Source organism: Coregonus clupeaformis, chromosome 6, assembly GCF_020615455.1.
Source record: "Coregonus clupeaformis isolate EN_2021a chromosome 6, ASM2061545v1, whole genome shotgun sequence".
In the NCBI taxonomy this organism is placed as follows: domain Eukaryota; kingdom Metazoa; phylum Chordata; class Actinopteri; order Salmoniformes; family Salmonidae; genus Coregonus; species Coregonus clupeaformis.
In genome coordinates, this window is record NC_059197.1 from 17863272 (window position 1) to 17880771 (window position 17500).

Genomic DNA, 17500 nt, shown 5'->3' on the forward strand with positions numbered 1-17500 from the left:
AGAGAGAGAGAGAGAGAGAGAGAGAGAGAGAGAGGGGGCTAACCCACAACGTTAGACACGGACACGAATGATCTGCTTGGCGTGTTGACACACTGGTGGTTTGTTGTGGCAGAGTATTGGTGGTAAACCGTGTTGTTGGAGTCCGGCATGCTAGTTGGCTGTGGCGTCATATGACTAGGTGCCCTGGACGATTTTCACGGAAGAATACTGTACCAAGTTAGCTAGCTGAAAAAACTAAGTTAGTCTATTCCTAGAAAACATCGAAGCGCTGTAGTTTACAACAATTATAGTTTCTGAGGTGGAAGTTGGGAGAGTTATATTTGGGTGTTTCAGTGAAACGTAAGTGAGGGAGGCCCCACTCTCTCCTTTCGCAGATGTTTAGTTCATTTCATTCTGATCTCCTTTGCATTATTGTAGCCATTTTCTGTAGCCTGTCAACTATGCCTCTGTCTATCCCTGTTCTCTCCTCTCCGCACAGGCTATACAAACGCCTCACACCGCGTGGCTGCTGCCTCTCTAACCTGGTGGTCCCTGCACGCACCACCCACGTGGAGTTCCAGGTCTCAGGCAGCCTCTAGAACTGCCGTTCTGCTGCCAACAAGGCAGAGTTCATCTCAGCCTATGCTACCCTCCAGTCCCTTGACTTCTTGGCGCTGACGGAAACATGGATTACCACTGAAAACACTGCTACTCCTACTGCTCTCTCCTCGTCTGACCATGTGTTCTCGCATACCCCGAGAGCATCTGGTCAGCGGGGTGGTGGCACAGGAATCCCCATCTCTCCCAAGTGGACATTCTCTCTTTTTCCCCTGACCCATCTGTCTATCTCCTCATTTGATTTCCATGCTGTCACAGTCACTAGCCATTCAAGCTTAACATCCTTGTCATTTATCGCCCTCCAGGTTCCCTTGGAGAGTTCATCAATGAGCTTGACGCCTTGATAAGTTCCTTTCCTGAGGCTGGCTCACCCCTCACAGTTCTGGGTGACTTCAACCTCCCTACATCTACCTTTGACTCATTTCTCTCTGCCTCCTTCTTTCCACTCCTCTCCTCTTTTGACCTCACCCTCTCACCGTCCCCCCCTACTCACAAGGCAGGCAATACGCTTGACCTCATCTTTACTAGATGCTGTTCTTCTACTAATCTCACTGCAACTCCCCTCCATGTCTCCGACCACTACTTTGTATCCTTTTCTCTCTCACTCTCCTCCAACACTACTCACTCTGCCCCTACTCAGATGGTAATGCGCCGTCGCAACCTTCACTCTCTCTCTCCCGCTACTCTCTCCTCTTCCATCCTATCATCTCTTCCCTCTGCTCAAACCTTCTCCTTCCAATCTCCTGATTCTGCCTCCTCAACTCTCCTCTCCTCCCTTTCTGCATCCTTTGACTCTCTATGTCCCCTATCCTCCCGGCCGGCTCGGTCCTCCCCTCCTGGTCCGTGGCTTGATGACTCATTGCGAGCTCACAGAACAGGGCTCCGGGCAGCCGAGCGGAAATGGAGGAAAACTAGACTCCCTGCGGACCTGGCTTCTTTTCACTCCCTCCTCTCTACATTTTCTTCATCTGTTTCTGCTGCTAAAGCCACTTTCTACCACTCTAAATTCCAAGCATCTGCCTCTAACCCTAGGAAGGTCTTTGCCACCTTCTCCTCCCTGCTGAATCCCCCCTCTCTGTGGATGACTTTGTCAACCATTTTGAAAAGTAGGTTGACGACATCCGATCCTCGTTTGTTAAGTCAAATCACACTGCTGGTCCTGCTCACACTGGCCTACCCTATGCTTTGACTTCTTTCTCCCCTCTCTCTCCAGATAAAATATTGCGACTTGTGACAGCCGGCCGCCCAACAACCTGCCCGCTTGACCCTATCCCCTCCTCTCTTCTCCAGACCATCTCCGGTGACCTTCTCCCTTACCTCACCTCGCTCATCAACTCATCCTTGACCGCTGGCTATGTCCCTTCCGTCTTCAAGAGAGCGAGAGTTGCACCCCTTCTCAAAACACCAACACTCAATCCCTCTGATGTCAACAACTACAGACCAGTATCCCTTCTTTCTTTTCTCTCCAAAACTCTTGAGCGTGCCGTCTTTAGCCAACTCTCTTGCTATCTCTCTCAGAATGACCTTCTTGATCCAAACCAGTCAGATTTCAAGACTGGTCATTCAACTGAGACTGCTCTTCTCTGTGTCACGGAGGCTCTCCGCACTGCTAAAGCTAACTCTCTCTCCTCTGCTCTTGTCCTTCTAGACCTGTCTGCTGCCTTTGATACTGTGAACCATCAGATCCTCCTCTCCACCCTCTCCGAGCTGGGCATCTCCGGCGCGGCTCACTCTTGGATTGCGTCCTACCTGACCGGTCGCTTCTACCAAGTGGCGTGGCGAGAATCTGTCTCCGCACCACGTGCTCTCACCACTGGTGTCCCCCAGGGCTCAGTTCTAGGCCCTCTCCTATTCTCGCTATACACCAAGTCACTTGGCTCTGTCATATCCTCACATGGCCTCTCCTATCATTGCTACGCAGACGACACACAACTCATCTTCTCCTTTCCCCCTTCTGATAACCAGGTGGCGAATCACATCTCTGCATGTCTGGCAGACATATCAGTGTGGATGACGGATCACCACCTCAAGCTGAACCTCGGCAAGACGGAGCTGCTCTTCCTCCCGGGGAAGGACTGCCCGTTCCATGACCTCGCCATCACGGTTGACAACTCCGTTGTGTCCTCCTCCCAGAGTGCGAAGAGCCTTGGCGTGACCCTGGACAACACCCTGTCGTTCTCCGCTAACATCAAGGCGGTGACCCGATCCTGTAGGTTCATGCTCTACAACATTCGGAGAGTATGACCCTGCCTTACACAGGAAGCGGCACAGGTCCTAATCCAGGCACTTGTCATCTCCCGTCTGGATTACTGCAACTCACTGTTGGCTGGGCTCCCTGCCTCTGCCATTAAACCCCTACAACTCATCCAGAATGCCGCATCCCGTCTGGTGTTAAACCTTCCCAAGTTCTCTCACGTCACCCCGCTCCTCCGCACACTCCACTGGCTTCCAGTTGAAGCTCGCATCTGCTACAAAACCATGGTGCTTGCCTACGGAGCTGTGAGGGGAACGGCACCTCCGTACCTTCAGGCTCTGATCAGTCCCTACACCCAAACGAGGGCATTGCATTCATCCACCTCTGGCCTGCTGGCCCCCCTACCTCTGCGGAAGCACAGTTCCCGCTCAGCCCAGTCAAAACTGTTCGCTGCTCTGGCACCCCAATGGTGGAACAAGCTCCCTCACGACGCCAGGACAGCGGAGTCACTCACCACCTTCCGGAGACACTTGAAACCCCACCTCGTTAAGGAATACCTGGGATAGGATAAAGTAATCCTTCTACTCCCCTTACACCCCCCTCAATTAAAAAAATACAAAAAAAACATATTGTAAAGTGGTTATCCCACTGGTTATAAGGTGAATTCACCAATTTGTAAGTCGCTCTGCTAAATGACGTAAATGTAATGTAAAGATGTGGGGGGTAAGAGAGAGAGAGAGAGAGAGAGAGAGAGAGAGAGAGAGAGAGAGAGAGAGAGAGAGAGAGACAGAGACAGAGACAGAGAGAGAGAGAGAGAGAGAGAGGGGGAGGGTAAAGAGAGAGGGATATAGAGAGATCAACAGAGAGAGAGAGGGGGGTAGAGAGGTAGAGGGAGAGAAAGAGAGAGAGAGAGAGTGAGAGAGAAAGAGAGAGAGCGAGAGAGAGAGCGAGAGAGAGAGAGAGAGAGAGAGATAGGGGAAGGTTAAGGTAGAAGTAGAGAGATACTGAGAGATTTATTTTCATTTAACATCTGACAGCACATTCATGTCAGACAGCCACATGCATAGAAACGTGTTGGACAGACAGACACACACACACACACACAGGTGTGCCTCTTACCTCTAAAACATGCTCAGCCTGTTGCTCTCGGTCCAGTTTCCTGGACGTGGTAGTGATGACACCTGTGAACAAAGAGACGACTACATCAGAGAGAAGAACCAACAAACCCATACAGAAACATCACATTTATTTATAAAGGCCTTTTTACATCAGCAGATTGTCACAAAGTGCTTATACAGAAACCCAGCCTAAAACCCCAAACAGCAAGCAATGCAGATGTAGAAGCACGGTGGCTAGGAAAAACTCCCTAGAAAGGCAGGAACCTAGGAAGAAACCTAGAGCGGATCCAGGCTCTGAGGGGTGGCCATCACAGTGGTTGTACAGGGTGCAACAGGTCAGCAACTCAGGAGTAAATCTTCTTAACTGTAGCTAGATGCAAAACATATAATTAGCATCACGGACTTGTGGTCAAAAACAGCTTAATTACGGTAAATAATGTCACATTTGATTAGTCAGATCTACTTATGATATGAAATTCCTTTATTACCCTCATTAGCTCACAGGATACACGTGCACATACACACGTACACACACATACACACGTACACACCATGACTCCCACCACCTAACCAAATGAACATTGTGACAAGGTAATTACCGTGGTTTAGCATGGCTATCCTACAGGAGGCTGTCTGAGGCTAATTACTGACACTAGCCTCTACTGCCCCTAATTGTTTTGTTACTTAATGTCATTACAGCAGAACAGAGAGAGAGAGAGAGAGAGAGAGAGAGAGAGAGAGAGAGAGAGAGAGAGAGAGAGAGAGAGAGAGAGAGAGAGAGAGAGAGAGAGAGAGAGAGAGAAAGAGAGAGAGAGAGAGAAAGAAAGAGAGAGAGAAAAGAGACGTTAAATTCTATAACCACTTAAAAGGAAGCGATTCCCAAACCTTCCATAACAAAGCCATCACCTACAGAGAGATGAACTTGGAGAAGAGTCCCCTAAGTAAGCTTGTCCTGGGGCTCTGTTCACAAACACAAACAGACCCCACACAGCCCCAGGACAACAACAACAACAACAACAACAACAACACAATTAGACCCAACCAAATCATGAGAAAACAAAAAGAGAATTATTTGACACATTGGAAAGAACAAACAAAAAAACAGAGCAAACTAGAATGCTTTTTGGCCCTAAACAGAGAGTACACAGTGGCAGAATACCTGACCACTGTGACTGACCCAAACTTAAGGAAAGCTTTGACTATGTACAGACTCAGTGAGCATAGCCTTGCTATTGAGAAAGGCCGCCGTAGGCAGACCTGGCTCTCAAGAGAAGACAGGCTATGTGCACACTGCCCACAAAATGAGGTGGAAACTGAGCTGCACTTCCTAACCTCCTGCCAAATGTATGATCATATTAGAGACACATATTTCCCTCAGATTACAGCGATCCACAAAGAATTCGAAAACAAGCCCAATTTTGATAAACTCCCTTATCTACTGGGTGAAAAACCACAGTGTGCCATCACAGCTGCAAGATTTGTGACCTGTTGCCACAAGAAAAGGGCAACCAGTGAAGAACAAACACCATTGTAAATACAACCCATATTTTTGTTTATTTATTTTCCCATTTGTACTTTAACTATTTGCACATTGTTACAACACTGTATATATACATAATATGACATTTGAAATGTCTTTATTCTTTTGAAACTTCTGAGTGTAATGTTTACTGTTAATATTTATTGTTTATTTCACTTTTGTTTACTATCTACTTCACTTGCTTTGGCAATGTTAACACACGTTTCCCATGCCAATAAAGCCCTTAAATTGAATTGAAATTGAATTGAGAGAGAGAGAGAGAGAGAGAGAGAGAGAGAGAGAGAGAGAGAGAGAGAGAGAGAGAGAGAGAGAGAGAGAGAGAGAGAGAGAGAGAGAGAGAGAGAGGGAGAGAGAGAGAGGCAGAGGGAAAGGGTGAAAGAGAAGGAATGGGAAAGAGAGAAATTGGAGGGAGAGGAGATTCTCAGGAGAGAGACAGTGTGACAATGTGCCTCATCACATGGGACATTTCCCTCCATTTCTCCTCACATGAATGGAAACATTTGCTACCTTGCTAAAGTCTAGTCAGTTTTAAAGAGACCTCAGGGGTGAGCAAGAACAGCCATTTCTTCATTTACTGGTCACGCTACTGCACTCCCCATCTTCTCCTCTCCCTTCTTCCTCCCATCACGTCTCACAGATCAATACAGAGTTTTAGACCCTTGGAAGGTTTTCTGAAAACACTGTCAAGAGTTTGCTCGGGGAGAAAACAAAACAGTGGTGAGAAATAGAGCTTCTGGGGAGAGGGGGCTCAACCTGGAGTGACGCACGCACACCTTATATAATCTCCCCGATGGAAAATAGGAGCACAACTGAGATACAATGGTTCCACCTGGAGAATTGAGGAGTGTCTCACACACATACACACACACACACACACACACACACACACACAGGTTATGTTCTTCTATCCTTGTGGGGACCTAAAATTGATTTCCATTAAAAATCCTATTTTCCCTAAACCCTAGCCCTAAATCTAACCTTAACCCGAAACCCAAACCCTAAACCTAACCACTAACCACTAACCCCTTACCCTAATTGTAACCCTAATTGTAACCCTAACCCTAAACCTAACCCCTAAGCTTAAAATTGCCTTTGTCCTCATGGGGACATGGGAAATGTCCCCACTAGAGAGAATTTTCCTTGTTTTACTATCCACACACACACACACACACACACACACACACACACACACACACACACACACACACACACACACACACACTCTCTCATTTTTAATGATTAGATATACAGTAGGTGATGGGTTGTGTTCTATGTGACGCCCGTTAGAGGCACTTAGCAGGAGTTTTTTTTGGGCAGGCGATCAATGAGGGCAACCAACCCTGAAGGACCCCAGTGACCCAGAACTGAGCCGGAGGGGTCCTGATCAACCCTCTCACTGGTGAGTCTGTCACTCTGTAAACACACTTTAAACTCACACACACGCCAATGTACAGTATCCGTTTTTCTTTACTTTCGTTCCAACTGGTGGGCACCAGAGTAAAGAGCAGTTTATCGAATAAACTGCACTAGATGCATAGAGTCAATGTGTGTGTGTGTGTGTCTGGTTTCTTTCGGGCCTGCTATAATACACACTGATAAACACACTGACACACATGGATACACACTGTCTCAGGGGGAAGGCCTTTTGAGGAAAACACTCTAATGACTGCATACTTGGGTAAACGTCTTATCATGCGAAGAGAGATGCACACAATAGGACACACACGCACCACAACCTCTGATGTTGAGGAGGACAATGACAGCAAAGCCTGAACTCATTAGGCTATAGCTGGGCTTTAAAACAGAGCAAACAAGCTGAAACAAAGGCTATGGACTGGCCCACTGTCTGACAAAATACTAACAATCAGACAGAGAGCGAAAGGGTGGGGGGAGAAAGAGAGAGAGAGAGAGAGAGAGAGAGAGAGAGAGAGAGAGAGAGAGAGAGAGAGAGAGAGAGAGAGAGAGAGAGAGAGAGAGAGAGAGAGAGAGAGAGAGAGAGAGAGATGTAATGTTTACTGTTAATATTTATTGTTTATTTCACTTTTGTTTACTATCTACTTCACTTGCTTTGGCAATGTTAACACACGTTTCCCATGCCAATAAAGCCCTTAAATTGAAATTGAATTGAATTGAGAGAGAGAGAGAGAGAGAGAGAGAGAGAGAGAGAGAGAGAGAGAGAGAGAGAGAGAGAGAGAGAGAGAGAGAGAGAGAGAGCGAGAGAGAGAGAGAGAGAGAGAGAGAACGGAAGGGGACAGGAGGCCTCTCTCTCAGGGCTCTAAGGTTTGGCTCCAGTCCGCCACAATGAGGCCCCGAGCACACATCAATCACCACCACGACAAGCCCTATTCACCACACACACACACACACACACAAACACACAACACTGCCCCCTTTCCAACTGCACATGGAGCGAGAGCTTACGACATTTACATATCCAATTTTAGTAGCTAGATGCCCGGTGAAAACAAAACAAAATTGGCATATCAAAGCAAAACATCAAAATGTGACCCTTTTTGCAACAGGGCCCAGCTCTCTCTGTTTTCCATGTACATGTATAGAGCAGAAAGCTGTTTTCCATGTCCATGTATAGAGCAGAAAGCTGTTTTCCATGTACATGTATAGAGCAGAAAGCTGTTTTCCATGTCCATGTAGAGAGCAGAAAGCTGTTTTCCATGTCCATGTATAGAGCAGAAAGCTGTTTTCCATGTACATGTATAGAGCAGAAAGCTGTTTTCCATGTACATGTATAGAGCAGAAAGCTGTTTTCCATGTCCATGTATAGAGCAGAAAGCTGTTTTCCATGTCCATGTATAGAGCAGAAAGCTGTTTTCCATGTCCATGTATAGAGCAGAAAGCTGTTTTCCATGTCCATGTATAGAGCAGAACGCTGTTTTCCATGTCCATGTATAGAGCAGAAAGCTGTTTTCCATGTCCATGTATAGAGCAGAAAGCTGTTTTCCATGTCCATGTATAGAGCAGAAAGCTGTTTTCCATGTCCATGTATAGAGCAGAAAGCTGTTTTCCATGTCCATGTATAGAGCAGAAAGCTGTTTTCCATGTCCATGTATAGAGCAGAAAGCTGTTTTCCATGTCCATGTATAGAGCAGAAAGCTGTTTTCCATGTCCATGTATAGAGCAGAAAGCTGTTTTCCATGTCCATGTATAGAGCAGAAAGCTGTTTTCCATGTCCATGTATAGAGCAGAAAGCTGTTTTCCATGTCCATGTATAGAGCAGAAAGCTGTTTTCCATGTCCATGTATAGAGCAGAAAGCTGTTTTCCATGTCCATGTATAGAGCAGAAAGCTGTTTTCCATGTCCATGTATAGAGCAGAAAGCTGTTTTCCATGTCCATGTAGAGAGCAGAAAGCTGTTTTCCATGTCCATGTATAGAGCAGAAAGCTGTTTTCCATGTCCATGTATAGAGCAGAAAGCTGCTCCTCGTTTTAGACCTGGCTGCTTCTCAGGAACGGAAGCTTCAACTGGGATAAAAGAACACACCTGTTTCATTCATAATGGCTCTACTGAAATGTTGTGTTCAATTCATTATGCGTGTGTGTGTGTTAGTGTGTGTGTGTGTGTGTGTGTGTGTGTGTGTGTGTGTTAGTGTGTGTGTGTGTGTGTGTGTGTGTTAGTGTGTGTGTGTGTGTGTTAGTGTGTGTTAGTGTTAGTGTGTGTGTGTGTGTGTGTGTGTTAGTGTTAGTGTGTGTGTACTGTGCTCTAAGTCCAACCCATTAGGCAGCAACAAGTTGTCAACATGAACAGAGAGAGTGTGAATGCTAGGACAAACTTGCCAAAGCTAAAAACGCTATTGATGACATGTAACATGACTGGAAGGCTTTACGCTACATTAGACCTCGGACAGTAATGCTAACGCATATGTGCTAACCATCCCCCATAGAGAATGACTGGCAAGCTTTCGGTCTAGTTAGCGCTCGGTTATTAGCTTTAACTCTTCCCACAGTGAGTGAAAGAATGTGGCAGCATCTCTTAGTATTCAATAACAGGACTCATAGACGTCTGTCCCACACACACACACTTGGACTAGAAATATCTCAGACATCACACACACACACACACTTGGACTAGAAATATCTCAGACATCACACACACACTGATAAAAATCTTTGAGGCTCAAAACATACCAGACACAAACTACAAACATATACAGTATACAGATGGTCAGATGCCCTCACACACCCATTATCAACATGTCCCCCCCCCTCCTCAAAATGTACATTATATTATTTTCCATTGTATAGCTTAGCTAGACTATAGGCTGTAAAGGCCCGGGAAAAGTTGTGTAATTTAAATAAAACCAGAGAGGAAGAGGCAAACTTTAGCCTACTTTGGTGAATTTGCGAGGCATGCAAGACAAGACATTGCGACATTCAGATTACCAGGACAACGTTCTTTCTGCCGGCCCCCTCCTCTCTCTCCCTCACGCTGGCTCGCCTGGGGGCATATTCATTACGCCGATTCTGTTACAAATCGTTTCGGAACAGAAGCAAACAGAACGAAACGGGGAGGGACCTTTGTTTTAGTAGCAAACTATTTGGACTGATGAGTACACCCCTGCTCTTTCTCTTCGCTAATGATGCGAGTGTGTGTTCAGTCTTCGGTCTGTTGCCTGTAGAATATCCTAGTCTATTCATCGATGATAGGCCCTGCTTTACTGAAGTTGTGAGACATTGCACGCAAAGAAATTGCGAGATACAGCATTCCATTGCGATAGATAGGCCTAGTGCACGGTTCTGACTCTGTCCGCATGGTGGCCGACCTTTCTATACTGTGCCCCTCCCCTCTCTCTCCGTCCTTCGCTAGCTCACTATGAAAGATGCAAATGTTTGTGTTCTCAGAAGTATGGCAACTAATCAGTCTCATCCGTTCCAAAAATACAGAATCTTAGGAGTCGATTCCTAGCAGAATCAAATCTTGATACTCAGAAATGGGAGTCGACACCGGGAGTCGACGTGCAAGGGGTCGAGGAATCAATTATTTTGGAGTCGACTCTCCACCACAACGTCATTGTTGTTAACAGTTGGAAAAATGGCAGAGAAAGGCAAGTGACAGCAGTAAAGTCCTGTATGGCAATACATTGACAAGTTAAATGAGAAGAAAATGCAAACTTTGCAAGGTGGAATTGAGGTACAGTAATGCAATGATTTACCATCTGAAAGGGATGCACTGTGAGACCCAATGCTTTACCATCTGAAAGGGATGCACTGTGAGACCCAATGCTTTACCATCTGAAAGGGATGTGAGACCCAAAATGTTGCTGCGCAGCTGCATTCTGAATTCACGTGAAATTGTAAGATTTTTTTTATTGTCAGAAAACCGATACAAATGATCAATTTGTCACAACCCTAGTTCTCACACATTACTCACAGAAAAGACTCAACAAAGACATCATAAACACACTTCCACGCCAGAGACGCCACCCAGAAGTCAACAAAATGCAAAGTAGTTGGTGATAAATCTTGATATATTTCGACATTGGATGTGAGATGGTGATTGAGACTGGCTGGGTTAGGGAACAGCTGCAAGCTAGCCTGAATTTGCATTTTAATTAGCGTGAGGCGTAATTAAAGGCAATTAGCTGAAATAACAATAATACCAGCAATCACTGCACAGAGTCATGTAGCACAGTGCTAATGACTGACGCTAATGTTAACAGGACAGGCCTCCTGCAGACAGACTCAGCCACTGATGACTGACGCTAACAGAACACTTTTAGCCTCCCGAGTGGCGCAGTGGTCTAAGGCACTGCAGTGCTAGCTGTGCCACTAGAGATCCTGGTTCGAATCCAGGCTCTGTCGTAGCCGGCCGCGACCGGGAGACCCATGGGGCGGCGCACAATTGGCCCAGCGTTGTCCAGGGTAGGGGAGGGAATGGCCAGCAGGGATGTAGCTCAGTTGGTAGAGCATGGCGTTTGCAACGCCAGGGTTGTGGGTTCGCTTCCCACGGGGGGCCAGTATGAAAAATAAAAATAAAATAATGTATGCACTCACTAACTGCAGACTGACTCAGCCACAAATAACTGATGCTAACGCTAACAGGACTTATACAGACAGACTTAGCCACTGATGACTGACGCTAACGCTAACAGGACAGGCCTACTGCAGACATACTTAGCCACTGATGACTAACGCTAACAGGACAGGCCTACTGCAGACAGACTCAGCTAGAGCTAATCACCATACCACACACACAGCAGGACTCTAATTGAGTCTACTGAGAGACCAAGAAGGGAGCTAACAAGTGTGTCCTCCACGCCTGGACCACCCCTGCACGTTGGCTCTGGATTTAGTTTGTGCTAAGTTTGGTCCATACTAAAAGGTATCTGTACCAAGTGTGTCTGCACTAGACCTGATATGCTTGATATGTTTTTGACCACTGACCTGTAGCATCCAAGTTGAAGTCCCCTCCAACTTTTTCTCTAAGTGCAGACAGCGTTCCTCACTAGCCGTCTTTATGAATGAACCAGGACACTATTAGAAACGCAATTATGCAACATCAGTTCAAACACCTATGAGCCAAAGCCTGTTAATTGCCGTTGTGGTGTAGCATGGGAGTCTACGGGAAGGATGTGTGTGCGTGCGTGCGTACGTGTGTTTGTATGTGGCTTTAGAATGGGAGTCGGGGAGGGGGGGTGGACTTAATTAAACTGCAGTTGAATTATTCAACTGAGAAAAGAGAGAGAGAGAGAGAAACGGAATTAAACAGAAAAAGAGAAGTAACTGTTTTTGGATGCAAAAATTCCTTGAGTGTTTAGGATCTGGGAGGGAGATCTAAATGATTAACTGCAAAACGTAGCAACCCTTTTACGAGCAGAAAACAAGATCAGAATATAAAATGCATAAATGTTAATTGTTCTACTAGGAGGTAGAATATGTCGAGTGTCCTCCAGTATTGCTATGTGTGTTAAACGTGTGTCATATATCTGTATTACGTAGTGTGAAGGTGAGTTAGGATGGTGTTAGTGAGAGATAGGATGGTGTTAGTGAGAGATAGGATGGTGTTAGTGAGAGATAGGATGGTGTTAGTGAGAGATAGGATGGTGTTAGTGGGATAGGATGGTGTTAGTGAGAGATAGGATGGTGTTAGTGAGAGATAGGATGGTGTTAGTGAGAGATAGGATGGTGTTAGTGAGATAGGATGGTGTTAGTGGGAGATAGGATGGTGTTAGTTTGATAGGATGGTGTTAGCTTGAGATAGGATGGAGTTAGGTTGAGATAGGATGGCGTTAGTGAGAGATAGGATGGCGCTAGTGAGAGATAGGATGGCGTTAGTGGGATGCTGCAGCAGGTAGTAACCTGCTCAGATGGAGTGTCACTTGAGGCCAAGGGATCAAACTGCACTACATGCCTGGAGGATGTTTTTCTGACACAAATTGGTTTAGCACTGTGAACAGGTAGAGGTAAAGTACCAGACAGCGAGAGAGGAGAGAGAAGAGAGAGTAAGAGAGAGAGAGAGAGAGAGAGAGAGAGAGAGAGAGAGAGAGAGAGAGAGAGAGAGAGAGAGAGAGAGAGAGAGAGAGAGAGAGAGAGAGAGATTCCTTCTACCAGAGATCTAATCTATACAGCAAATGCTCTGCCAAACAAACAACAGAAACCTGAAAACACCATCCAACCTGGAACTGAGTGAAATTGAATTGAGAGAGTGGGATGGAGAAACAAAGTGAGGGAGCGAGTGAGGAAGAGAGAGAGGGAGGAAGGGAGGAGAGTGAAGAAGATAGAGAAGGAGAAAAGGAGTGAGGGATGGATGGAGGCAGAAGGGGATCTGTAACATGTCCTCTCAGGTCAAGCTAGCCTGTCTCAGAGTAATTGTCTGCCTCAGTATCTCTCCTGTCATCGCTCTTTCCGACAAGGGCAGAGGGAGAGGGCCCAGGTGCCTGTGTGAGTGACATAGTGTCTATGTATGCGTGTATGTGCATCCATGCGTGCAGTTGTGCACACTCCTGTAAGTGTGTGTGACCCCTCCCGCCTGCCTCCCGCCTGCCTCCCGCCTCCAGTCAAGTACAGAACATTGAGTCTGTATTGACTTCCTCCTCTCCTCCTCTCCTCTCCCAGTAGCTGCCGCTTTCCCATTAAGCCTATTGCAAAGATGAGGGCAGATTGAGGGGTTGGGGAGTGCTCTGCAAATATAACACACACATGCTTTCCATTCACACACACACACACACACACACACACACTCTCTCTCATTATTAATGATTAGATATACAGTAAGTGATGATGAAGGGCCATGCTCGGGTTAGACACCAGTAAAAGCTATTAACTGCAGGAGGGTCACAGCGTTGATAGTCATACATCAAGACCAGGACAGGCCTGGAAACAGCCAACATGCTCTGTTTAACAATAGATGAGATGGGATACGGCTGATCCTGGATCTGTGGTTGCTATCTTCTTAGAAGAAAGCAGTGTTTGGATGAATGACTGTAGACTTGTGATGTGGGCATATTCCTCAGGGAAGGTGAGATCATTCTCTGAATTCTCTCTGTGAAAAACCCTATGATGTTATTGACTTATGACCTGTATCAATCTAAGTCCTCACCAAAGATCAGACCATTGGGCTGGTTATAGACCTGAAATATACTATACGTTTTCATCCAGAAAAGTGGCCTTTCAGCAAATTGAAGTCACATATTAAGCGGTCTACTCATTGTAAAGGACACTTTGATATTAATTTTATAGGTTAGAACATAAGCATAAATAGAAATGGAGGGAGAGAGAGGTGGGGGTACAGTAGAGAGAAAGAGGGGGTAGAGGGAGAAAGAGAGAGAGAGAGAGAGAGAGAGAGAGAGAGAGAGAGAGAGAGAGAGAGAGAGAGGGAGGAGGGGAGAGGGTAGAGTGAGAGGTAGAGAGAGAAATAGGGAGGGAGAGAAAGGGAGAGGTAGAAACCTGAGGATGTGTGGTCTGTTGACATGGCCGCGGTCTAGAGTGTTGAGGAGAAACAGACGGCCAAAACACTGAGAATTACTGCTGAGACAAGCATAGGTGTGGCGAACGACAGAGCAGGCCAGGGGGAGAGAGAGGGAGAGAGAGAGGGAGGACAGTAGAGAGAAAAGGTAAAAGGATATTCTCTATTGAGCCAAACCTCAAACCAATAGGAAGAAACAACACTATTTGTCTATCAAAGCAACCATTCCTCAATGACCAATTCAACACCCACACATTCCTCTCCTCTCTCTGTGACCTAACAGTCCTAGACTATCCACCCACACATTCCTCTCCTCTCTCTGTAACCTAACAGTCCTAGACTATCCACCCACACATTCCTCTCCTCTCTCTGTGACCTAACAGTCCTAGACTATCCACCCACACATTCCTCTCCTCTCTCTGTAACCTAACAGTCCTAGACTATCCACCCACACATTCCTCTCCTCTCTCTGTGACCTAACAGTCCTAGACCATCCTGCTTCATTTCCTTGTCTTTCCTTCTTAATAATCAACAAATGAACAGACTGGATATCTATGCATCATAGAGTAATTTATTGTCCATCTGTTAAAATATAAATATTTATTTTCACCCAGAGACAACACAAAAACACACACCACATGAGAGGAGCAGGGAGCACGGGGTCAGCTGAAGTACAGTGCCCCTGGTGCAGTTCTGGGGTTACTCAGGGATTCAAAAGCAGATGGTTTGTGGGAAGCATAGGAAACCAGCAGCCCTCCGGTTGTCAGTGTATCTTCTACTTTCTGCTTCCCAACCTGGGATTTGAACCAGCAAACATCTGATCTCACCTAACAACATCTTTCTCCATCAGTGATTCCTCTCACTGTAGTCAGAGAGACTTACTACGTAAAACATTTTTCTTGAGACCATAAAAAAGAAATTTGCAGAGCAGCTAGTGTAGTAGCTGGATGGGGCTGTACTGCTGCCAGGTGAGGCCAGAAGACTTCAGAGGAGAGAGCGAGAGAGAGAGAGAGAGAGCGCGAGAGAGAGAGAGAGAGAGAGAGAGAGAGAGAGAGAGAGAGAGAGAGAGAGAGAGAGAGAGAGAGAGAGAGAGAGAGAGAGAGAGAAAGTGGATGGATAGAGAGGGAAAGAAAGAGAGAGAAAGAGACAGGGATACAGCAAGAGCACAAAACTGAGAAAGAGAGAGATGTGCTTGTTAATGAGCTTGACGGATGCCACTCATGCAGAGCTGCAGTATGTGTGTGTTTGTGTGTTGATTACCATATAGATAGCTTTACTGAACCCAGAGTGATGAACGGAGGGAATTAAGGCTGCAGCTATACCTCCAATTTACTTACAGTGTCGACGTGCTGGGAAAGACAGGAGGGAGAGAGAGACGCAGGATGGCGGGGATGTAGAGAACACTGCTCCTCCTACTGCTCTCTCCTCGTCTGACCATGTGTTCTCGCATACCCCGAGAGCATCTGGTCAGCGGGGTGGTGGCACAGGAATCCTCATCTCTCCCAAGTGGACATTCTCTCTTTTTCCCATGACCCATCTGTCTATCTCCTCATTTGATTTCCATGCTGTCACAGTCACTAGCCCATTCAAGCTTAACATCCTTATCATTTATCGCCCTCCAGGTTCCCTTGGAGGGTTCATCAATGAGCTTGACACCTTGATAAGTTCCTTTCCTGAGGATGGCTCACCCCTCACAGTTCTGGGTGACTTTAACCTCCCTACGTCTACCTTTGACTCATTTCTCTCTGCCTCCATCTTTCCACTCCTCTCCTCTTTTGACCTCACCCTCTCACCGTCTCCCCCTACTCACAAGGCAGGCAATACGCTTGACCTCATCTTTACTAGATGCTGTTCTTCTACTAATCTCACTGCAACTCCCCTCCAAGTCTCCGACCACTACTTTGTATCCTTTTCTCTCTCGCTCTCCTCCAACCCTACTCACTCTGCCCCTACTCAGATGGTAATGCGCCGTCGCGACCTTCGCTCTCTCTCTCCCGCTACTCTCTCCTCTTCCATCCTATAATCTCTTCCCTCTGCTCAATCCTTCTCCCTCCAATCTCCTGATTCTGCCTCCTCAACCCTCCTCTCCTCCCTTTCTGCATCTTTTGACTCTCTATGTCCCCTATCCTCCCGGCCGGCTCGGTCCTCCACTCCTGCTCCGTGGCTTGACGACTCATTGCGAGCTCACAGAACAGGGCTCCGGGCAGCCGAACGGAAATGGAGGAAAACTATACTCCCTGCCGACCTGTCATCTTTTCACTCCCTCCTCTCTACATTTTCTTCCTCTGTTTCTGCTGCTAAAGCCACTTTCTACCACTATAAATTTCAAGCCTCTGCCTCTAACCCTAGGAAGCTCTTTGCCACCTTCTCCTCCCTGCTGAATCCTCCTCCTCCTCCCTCTCCCTCCTCCCTCTCTGTGGATGACTTCGTCAACCATTTTGAAAAGAAAAGGTTGACGACATCCGATCCTCATTTTTTACGTCAAATGACACCGCTGGTCCTGCTCACACTGCCCTACCCTATGCTTTGACTTCTTTCTCCCCTCTCTCTCCAGATGAAATCTTGTGACTTGTGACGGCCGGCCGCCCAACAACCTGCCCGCTTGACCCTATCCCCCTCCTCTCTTCTCCAGACCATTTCGGAGACCTTCTCCCTTACCTCACCTCGCTCATCAACTCATCCTTGACCACTGGCTATGTCCCTTCCGTCTTCAAGAGAGCGAGAGTTGCACCTCTTCTCAAAAAACCTACACTCGATCCCTCCGATGTCAACAACTACAGACCAGTATCCCTTCTTTCTTTTCTCTCCAAAACTCTTGAGCGTGCCATCTTTAGCCAACTCTCTTGTTATCTCTCTCAGAATGAACTTCTTGATCCAACCAGTCAGGTTTCAAGACTGGTCATTCAACTGAGTGCTCTTCTCTGTGTCACGGAGGCTCTCCACACTGCTAAAGCTAACTCTCTCTCCTCTGCTCTCATCCTTCTAGACCTATCTGCTGCCTTTGATACTGTGAACCATCAGATCCTCCTCTCCACCCTCTCCGAGTTGGGCATCTCCGGCACGGCTCACTCTTGGATTGCGTCCTACCTCACAGGTCGCTCCTACCAGGTGGCGTGGCGAGAATCTGTCTCC

The 17500-nt window shown here is 46.7% G+C and overlaps 1 protein-coding gene across 2 annotated transcripts in view; it reads right to left on the bottom strand.

Annotated features, from left to right (window-relative positions):
- LOC121567775 (protocadherin Fat 3-like) overlaps window positions 1-17500 on the bottom strand; it is a 198520-nt gene that overhangs the window by 95604 nt on the left and 85416 nt on the right. For both annotated transcript variants that reach the window (XM_041878045.2, XM_041878044.2), the window contains exon 3: window positions 3911-3972. In XM_041878045.2, coding sequence (XP_041733979.2) covers window positions 3911-3972 — 62 coding nt within the window. The remainder of the gene's footprint in view (window positions 1-3910; window positions 3973-17500) is intronic.